A 9123-nucleotide genomic window follows, 5' to 3' on the forward strand; every position below is an offset into this window, starting at 1 on the left:
CCCCCAGACCCCGTTCCCAGCTCTCCCGTCCCCCCTTTCCTTCTCCCGTGACCCGCCAGCCCCTAAATCTCCGTGTCCCCCCAGTTCTCCTGGCCCTGCGTTCTCTGCTCGTGGCGCTGTCGGAGCCCGGCCCGGGGTTCCCCCAGTTCGTGTCCATGGGGTCCCTGGATGGGATCCCCTCCCAGTGCTGCCGCAGCGAGCGGGGCCGGGCGGAGCCGCGGCCGCCGGGGGTGGCGGCCGGAGCCGAGCCGGGATCTCGGCATCGCCAGAGCCGGCACAACGAGCGGGGGCTTCTCCTCCGCCTGCCCGGTGGCTGTGGGCGAATCTCAACAGAGGCAGAATCTTGGCTGAGCTGGCCCAGCCCGGGGCTGCTCCTGGGGCCTGGCGGATCCTGGCTCGGCCTGGGCGAGCAGCAGGGCGAGCCTTAGTAAGTAACAGGGCAAGATGTTGGCAGCTGCAGCCGCTAACACCTCGGCCCCGCGGCCTCTCCTCCCCCTGCCCGGCAGCTGATGGGGCCTGGTGGGCTCCCCAGGCAGGAGCCCAGCCTGCGGCAGAGGCCACCTGGCCTGTCCCAGGCCAAGATGAGGGCCAGGCTGGTCAGTTACCTCTTTGCAGCTGGAAAAGAAAGAGGGATTTCCCAGGATTTTTCCTTTTTTACATGCATGTTCACAGAGGCTTATCAGCTTTCTCAGGGCTTTAACAGATTGTCAATTCTCAAAGCTAATTACTGATTGCTTTTTGTGTCAGACATGGAGGAAACTGCTAGCAGCTTCTCTTTGCATTTCTTCCATAAGCGCCTCCCATGCAAAACCACCCCACCATAGGAACAGGGGGCTGGAGAAGGTTGCCATGGAAACTGACCATAGCAACAGGGGGGCTGGTGATGTTTGCCTAGGAAGGAACCGAGTTGCCACAGGCCCTCAGAGGGGTTCCATGGGGACTTCCCAAGAGTCTCCTGGCTCTTCAAGAACTGGAATGTCACAGGCAGAGACAGGGGCTCCATGGAGACCTCCCAGGGCCTTCTGGAGATGGTAAAGAGCCGTGTGGTCAGAGGCAGTCACAGCCATTCCATGGTGACATCCCAGGGGACCTTGGGTTGCAAAGGCACTGATCTGTCACAGGCACTCACGGGGGCTCCACGGTGACATCCCAGGAGTCCCCAGGCTGCCAAAGAGCCGGGATGTCCCAGACTGGCACAGGAGTTCCTGTCATGGACAGAGTGGGAGCTTCAGCAAAAGCTTTGTTTCCTTATTGGAGAAACTCCTGCTGAGTCATGAGGTGGAAAAATGGCTTTGATTTTGGTTACAGGTATCTCCTCTAACTCATCACTGTCTTTTTCCACAGGGCAGAAGCCAATGCCCAGCCACAGCCAATGTCCAACAGCAGCTCCATCAGCCACTTCCTCCTGCTGGCACTGGCAGACACGTGGCAGCTGCAGCTCCTGCACTTCTGCCTCTCCCTGGCCATCTCCCTGGCTGCCCTCCTGGGCAACGGCCTCATCATCAGCGCTGGCCACCAACTGCACACGCCCATGTTCTTCTTCCTGCTCAACCTGGCCCTCAGCCACCTGGGCTCCATCGGCACCACTGTCCCCAAAGCCATCCACAATTCCCTCTGGGACACCAGGACCAGCTCCTATACAGGATGTGCAGTCCAACTATTTTTTTTTGTCTTTTTCATTTCAGCAGAGTTTTCCCTTCTTACCATCATGTGCTACGACCGCTACATGCCCATCTGCAAAGCTCTGCACTACGGGACCCTCCTGGGCAGCAGAGCTTGTGCCCACATGGCAGCAGCTGCCTGGGCCAGTGGCTTTCTCTTTTCACTGCTGCACCCAGCCAATACATTTTCCCTGCCCCTGTGCCAGGACAATTCCCTAGGTCACTTCTTCTGTGAAATCCCTCAGATCCTCAAGTTCACGTGCTCCACATCCTATCTCAGGGAACTTGGGTTCATTGCAGTTAGTGCCTGTTTAGGACTCATATGATTTGTGTTCATTGTTTTCTCCTATGTGCAGATCCTCAGCGCCGTGCTGAGGATCCCCTCTGAGCAGGGAGGGCACAAAGCCTTTTCCACCTGCCTCCCTCACCTGGCCATGCTCTCCCTGTTTGTCACCACTGGCACATTTGTCTGCCTGAAGCCCCTCTCCATCTCCTCCCCATCCATGGATCTGGCACTGTCAGTTCTGTACTCGGTGGTGCCTCCAGCCCTGAACCCCCTCATCTACAGCCTGAGGAACCAGGAGCTCAAGGCTGCAGTGTGGACACTGATGACTGGATGATTTCAGGATCATTAAAGTGCTGGCAAATCAATTGTAATAAACTCTAAATCACTTGGAATAAAAGTCATCTTTGCTACTTCTTTTTGGCTTGGTTGTGGGGGTTTTTTACCTTTATATTAGTTTTCACATATTGTCCACAAAGAAAAGCCATTCCTTGTGGCATTTCTCATTTTGTTTCTCTTCACCATCCCTGTAGCCACAGACTGTGTCAATGAGGGGCTGCGCTCATGGTGGCTTTAAAGGAACTCAAGGATCTCCCAGCAAAGTTTTTTGTAGAGATGCCCTTTTTGTTGCCTTCTCTAGAGCTGCAGCAGCAATGTCTGTCTGCAGAGCTGGGGGCAGATCAGTGCTGGCACAGCAGCTGTGCCCAGCAGCAGCAGCACTTGGTGGTGCCAGTGCTGCTCCTGTGCCACTGCCCGGCTGCCCTGGTGGCCCTGGTGTTGCTGCAGGGCCTGAGTGCTCTCGGGGCCGGGCACAGTCCTGGGGGTGGCAGTGCCAGGGCTGCAGCAGGGACAGGCCATGGGCACTGCTGGGGCAGTGCTGACGCCTCAGGCCAGGGCCTGGGGACTCCAGGCTCCTTTGCCCAGGCTCTCTCAAGAACACGGCCAGGCCAATGCTCAACAGAGAAAAACCCCCGTGAGCAGCCCCAGGCTGGCCGTGGGCAGGCTGGGGGCAAACAGCACGGCTGGTGCTCAGCCAGGGCCCCGGGGGAGAGGGGAAGGAACAGCAGAGCAGGGGCTGGTCCTTTCCCACTGTGCTGGACAGCCCATGGCAGTGTCCTAGAGCATCCTCATGGAGCTGCCAACATTATCCCCCCTCTGCAGCCCTGGCCTCTTCCCCAGCTCACAGAGGTGCCACATCCTTGCAGGCACAGACACAGCAGCACTGGCTCAGGAGCTCCTGTTTGCATTGCACAGAGCTGGTGGGAGCACAGCCATGCTGTTGGTGTGGGGACATGAACCTGAGGGAGCACAAATGCCATCAGCCCCTGAGGCCAGGAAAGGCTGGGGCATGGCAGGGAAAGCACTCAGCTTTGTGCTGGCCTCTGCAGTCAGTCAGAAAGTTTGTTCCCATCAGCTGGGAGTTTCACCAACACAAAGGACGTTGTCTTTATGGGCTTTCCCCTAGGAGCGCAGGGGAAATGGCACCAAGGGAACTTTGAACTTTTGAACTCCTCCTGCAACTGCTCCAAGGGTGATGTCAGGGAATCCCAGAATCAGCAAGGTTGGAAAAGACCTCGGAGATCATCAAGTCCAACCTGTGCCCTGACACTGCCTTGTGTCCCCTGAGACTCCTCTTTTCCAGGATAAACAACTCCATCTCCCTCAGCTTCTCCTCACAGAACTTGTGTTCCAGACCCCTCAGCAGCCCTGCTGCCCTTCTCTGTACACGCTCCAGCCCCTCCATGTCCTTCCTAAATTGGGGGGCCCAGAACTGGACACATCACTCGAGGTGCTGCCCAACCAGTGCTGAACACAGGGGAAGAATCACTGCCCTGCTCCTGCTGGCCACAGCATTCCTGATCCAGCCCAGGAGCCATTGGCCTTCTTGGCCACCTGGGCACACTGCTGGCTCATGCCCAGCCTGCTGTCCATCAGTCCCCCAGGTCCCTTTCTGCCTGGCAGTTGTCCAGCCCCTTTGTCCCCAGCCTGTAGTGCTGCAGGAGTTGTTGTGGCCAAAGTGCAGGACCCGGCACTTGGACTTGTTCAGCCTCACCTTGTTGGATTTGGGCCCTGGATCCAGCCTGTCCAGGTCCCTGTGCAGAGCCCTCCTACCCTCCAGCAGATCCACACTCGCACCCAGTTTGGTGTCATCTGCAAATTTGATGATGGTGGACTCAGTCCCCTCATCCAGATCATCAGTGTAGATGTTCAAATCCATGCTGGCAGGCTCTGATCCCTCGGCCATCCTGCAGGTGCCCTGTGATGGCACTCAAGGTGATGATCTCTTCCATAACCTTGCCGGGCACCGAGGTCAGGCTGACAGCCCTGGAGCTGCCCAGCTCCTCCTTCCAGCCCTTCTTGGGGATGGGGTCACATTGGCACCTCCAGTCCCCTGGGACCTCCCTGCTGAGCCAGGACTGATGATAAATGATGGAGAGCAGCTTGGGGAGCTCATCCACCAGCTCCCTCATCCCCCTAGCATGGATCCTATCTGATCCCATACACCTGTGAGCATCTGAGTGGCTCAGCAGGTCCCAACTGCTCCCTCCTGGATTACAGGGAATGTTCTGCTCCCCGTCCCCATTTACCAGCTCAGGAGAACACTTGTCCTGAGGACAACCTGTCTTCTTGTTCAAAACTGAGACAAACAAGGTGTAAAGTAGCTCAGCCTTTTCCTTCTCTTTAGTTACTTGATCTTTAGTTCTCTGTGTAGGAACTGAGCTTGTGACCCCTTTATCTTTAGTTATATTCTCCACTGCATCCAATAAAGAATAGAGATTCTCCTTCTCCCTGGTTTTGCTATTTTTTTATTAAAAAAAATTATAAAATATTTTTTATAAAAATATTTTTTATAATTTTTTTTTTTTTACAGAAGCCACTAGGTTTAGTTTTAATTGAGGTTTCACCTCTCTAATTTTCTTTCCATATAGCCTTAAACAAAGTCCATAAACACTTCCTGAGTTGCTGGTCCTTTTTTCCCCTGTGTTCCCAAAAATGCTGCATGGGCAGCCTGGACAGTAATTTTCCTCACTAGCTCATCTTTTGGCACGCTGGGACAGGCTGCTCCTTCCCCCTTCAGATTGCTTTCTTGAAATGTCTTCATCCTTCCTGGACCTCTTTCCTTTTAAGGCTTGATTCCCTTAAAAACACCTGGAAACTGACTGAGGCTGCCCTCTATGCCCTTGTCCAGATCAGCAATAAAGAGATTTAAATGACCAGGCCCCAGTCCTGAGCTCTGGGGACACTCCTGGATGTGACTCCATTCCTCAGCTGCGCTGAGTGCCAGGACATGGCTGAGGGAAATGGTGGGTGGGGGTAGGGACAAAGTGTTTCTGATTGTCAGCCATGAAGGCTCTTGATTTTCATATCTGTTCAGACTGCATTAGGAGGTGCTGGGGATCAATATCAATTGGACATTGCTGATATCAATCTATAAACAGGAAGAGAAAACTTAATAGGACAAAACTATTCTGTGTTCATTGTTTCCAATATATTAGATTCACATTGAATAGACTTCTGAAATCTGTCTAATTGACCACAGAAGAACTGAAGACTTGAATTATTCCCATGGGCTTCTCTTGTTTGGGTGTTTTGAACAAATGTTTATGAGCTTTTCTCACTGAATTCCTGAATTGAAGAACTCAAGAAAGAAGAGGCCTGTGGAGTAGTAAAATCCATCAGCAACCTCCAAGTGGCTGAGGATGCATCCTCATCAGAGCAGCAATGAGCAGAAATGGGCACAGCTTTGTGGCTGCCCCAGCTCTGGGATGGGCCCTGGGCCTGGAGCAGGAGCAGCTCTGGAGGGCCCCAAGGCCGGGGCTCTTGTGCTGGCCTGGGCAGATGGGATGGCAGCAGGGGCTGCAGAGCTCTCAGCACCTGAGCCCGAGGGGAGCAGGGCAGCCAGGGAGCCTCCTTGTGCCTTGGGCAAGCCCCTTCCCCCATGGCTGGGGCTGAGTCCTGGCTGAGCTGCAGCTGCTGCTGTGCCCTTGGCAGGGGCTGAGGCCGTGGGGCCAGTGGCCAGAGCAGCCTGGCCTGAGCAGAGCTGTGGGGCCAGAGCCGGCTGGGCTGTGCTGGGGAGAGGCCCTTGGTGCTGCACAGAGCTCAGGGCAGCTGGCAGAGCTTGCAGGGAGCTGGGCTGGGCTGGGAGAGGCTGACAGAGAAACCATCAGTGACCATCTCAGCCTGGCTGAGCGTGCAGGGGCAGGACTCAGCCCAGGCCTTGTGGGGCAGGGCCAGCGCCTGTGCAAGGCATGGAAAACAGGCAATGCCTGAGAGATGAGGCTGCTCTGTGCCCTTGGGGGCATGGACAGAGCAGGGAGGGGCTCCAGGACATTTGTCAGCGCCAGCCTCTGTCTCCAGCCCTTGGCAGCCCTGGCTGCTGAGCCCAGCTTTGGCCTGGGCTGAGTTTGGCTGTGGCCCAGCTCCATCCTCCTGCGGGGCTCAGGGCCTGTTCCCGGCCATGGCCAGCCCTGGCCGGCCTCTCAGCTGGCCCAGAGGCCGGCAGAGCCGGGGCAGGGCTGTCTGTGCAGCCCCACAGGTGCCACGGGCTGGGCAGGAGCTGGCAGAGGCTGCCCAGCAGGGAGGCCATGGGGCACAGAGCCCCAAGGCTGCCGTGGGCACCACGGCACAGGGGCCGTTCCCAGCCGCAATGCTCCTGTCCTGGGCTGGGCCTGCACAGGGGCTGTGGCACCATGGCTGGCCAGCACAGGGTGTTGCCTTCTGCTGAGAAGGCAGGCGACTTGGTTTTAAGACACAGCACGGCAACCCGGCCTCACCTGGGTTACTTGGGCCACTAACATGCACAGACACTAATGTAGTTGATGGTTAAAATCGCGTTTATTACTTTATCTTGTGTGGTTAAATAGTCAAGGGGCCCTACTACGTCAAAAGGGGGAAGGTAGGCCCGGCTAGAGCTAGTAAGGAGTAGAAGACCACTGGTGTTATGAAGTGCTACATGTCTCAGGGGTGATTAGTTACATATCGCAAGATGAGGGGGAGAGGGTCTTGCTTTCCGTTACATCCCGAAATCTTCCGTTCGCCTGTCCCTATCTACTACACAGGGCCACAAATGGGCCACGCAGCCGCTGCCGGGGCTGGCAGCAAGGCCGGGCACAGACAAGGAATTGCTGAGCGTGGCCTGCGCTGGCCAGGGCTGACTGTGCCAAAGGCAGAGCTCAGCTGCCCTTGCTGGCTGCAGGAACAGTCAAGAGCCCAAAGAGCCTCCATGGCTGTACTGGAGACCAAGGCTGGAGGAGAGAAATGCACGGCTGCTGTGGGATGGGCAGGGCATGGAATTCCAGCAGACCCCTCAGCTTACAAGGTGCTCTGCTCTCCCTCAGCTCCTCTCTGAGAGAGCCAATCCCAGCTCAGCACCTCAGGGTACTGGGGCCCTAAAGGAGAACTGCCTGTTCATGGGCATGCAGCTGATGGAAAGGGGCACAGGTTTTAATATCTGTTCATTTCATAAGATATAAGCAAATCTTCATTATCTGGCTCATTTGAGTGCTTTGAAGAAATGGTAATATTTTCCCACCAGGAACAGGAATTTCCTGGCTCTACTGTTTTCTTCTGCTGATGGCAGGAGAAGAAATACTGATCTTCCCCTCTACCAATGCCATCAACATTCAGTCTAATATTTCATAACCCTCTTCCTTCAGGTGTTACCAGCTCTCCTGGTTAAATGGCCATGTCTAAGGACATCTCTTCATTTACAGCAGCTGCATCTATGTCCTTCCCATTGCTCCCACATTTCCTCCTGCAGCTGGTCTCTGCTCATTCCAATGCATCTCCCTTGAGTGCCTTAATGCTTTACTGGCCTCAGAGATTTTCCCAATTTTTCAGAAGTTTAAATAACTCCTTACTCAGCATCTTAGTTGTAGTTTTATCTTTTATATCTCCTCTTCTTATGACTTTGACTAAAATCCTTCCTGTATGGCAATGCCTTGTAGACGAGGGACATGTCAGATGCTGCTGTCTGCTCACAAGGAGCAGAGAGAAAGGTTTTGATGTTTATTAAAATTTATCATGTTGACATTTTTGCTGTTGGCCATGAAGAGAAAGCTTTCTGTGCCTCTGAGTCTCAGCAGTTCCTGGCCCCTCAAAGGACACAAACCTGATGAGTTGTGGTTGCCACTCCAGTGGCTGCACTAGGACCTCCCTTCATAGCCAGAGCAGAGCTCCCTTGCCCCACAAAGTCCCTGGCACTGGAGGGATGAAGGAAAGAGGACAGGCTGTGGGGATCAGGGGCAGGGCAGAGCCAGGCAGAAGAAGGACTTCTGCATTTGGTGGAGCTGTGCCTTGCCTTGGCTTTGTTGGCTGACAAGAAATAAACATCCCTCTGTGTCTTGGGCTGCTCCTTCTCCAAGGAAAGCAGGTGGGAGTTGGAGCCAAGGAGCTGAAACCGGCAGGTGCAGCCTGGGCTGCAGGGAGCTCAGATTTGCACAAGGCTGCTCTGAGTGCCAGGGCTTGGATGGGGGAAATGCTGGGGTGGGAGTAGGGACAGAGTGAGATTGATTGTCAGCCATCAAGGGTCTTGATTTTCCTATCTCTTCCAACTGCATGAGGACGTACTTGGATTCAGTGTCAATTGGAGATTGCACATAGCCATGTATTAACAGGGAAAAACCTAAACAGGACCTAAAACATGTTGTCTCACTGTCTTTTTAAATCTGATAGATTCAGTTTGAATACACTTCAAGCCCCTGGAGCAGGAAAATTCAGCAGCAGCCTCCAAGTTGCTGAGGAGGTCAGCAGCTCCCTCTGAGGCCATCCCTGCCCAGAGACCCTGGGGGAATGGGCAGACAAGGAGAGCGTCCCTGGGGCTGGGCAAGCAGAACTCAGAGGCACCAAGGGCACCAACAGCTGGGAAATGGAGTGTGGAATGTGGCTGTGAAAGCCCTGCCTGGGCTGTGCCAAGCAGGACAGACAAGCCCTGACTGCCATCCCCCAAACCATTTTCTCAAGAAAACATTTAAAAGGAGTTACAATCATTTGTGTCCTCTGAGTTGGATGTCCTGCAGAAATACCAACAAGAGATTCTCAGGAGCTCAAAACAAACCAAACAGCCTTTAGTGGCAACTTGAGAATATCAGAGAAACTTTGGCAGAAGGTTTAATATGACATTCAATCAACAAAAAACACTTCTCAGAGTATTAACTTGGCCCATTCAACTTCACAAAC

At 54.4% G+C, this 9123-nt stretch overlaps 1 protein-coding gene across 3 annotated transcripts; it reads left to right on the top strand.

Moving 5' to 3' along the window:
- The first annotated feature begins 361 nt into the window (after positions 1-361).
- Positions 362-2297, top strand: LOC128802181 (olfactory receptor 14J1-like). 3 transcript variants are annotated; one of them, XM_053968426.1, is made up of 2 exons: positions 362-427; positions 1345-2297. In XM_053968426.1, the coding sequence occupies exon 2, from the start codon at positions 1373-1375 to the stop codon at positions 1985-1987; it is 615 nt and encodes a 204-aa protein (XP_053824401.1). In that variant the 5' UTR covers positions 362-427; positions 1345-1372; the 3' UTR covers positions 1988-2297. The 3 variants fall into 3 exon arrangements, with proteins under 3 accessions (XP_053824401.1, XP_053824400.1, XP_053824402.1); XM_053968425.1 differs by lacking the exon at positions 362-427 and adding an exon at positions 905-1031; XM_053968427.1 differs by lacking the exon at positions 362-427 and adding an exon at positions 1053-1219.
- The last annotated feature ends 6826 nt before the right edge of the window (positions 2298-9123 follow it).

Source organism: Vidua chalybeata, chromosome 34 (genome assembly GCF_026979565.1).
Source record: "Vidua chalybeata isolate OUT-0048 chromosome 34, bVidCha1 merged haplotype, whole genome shotgun sequence".
Classification (NCBI taxonomy): Eukaryota; Metazoa; Chordata; class Aves; order Passeriformes; family Viduidae; genus Vidua; species Vidua chalybeata.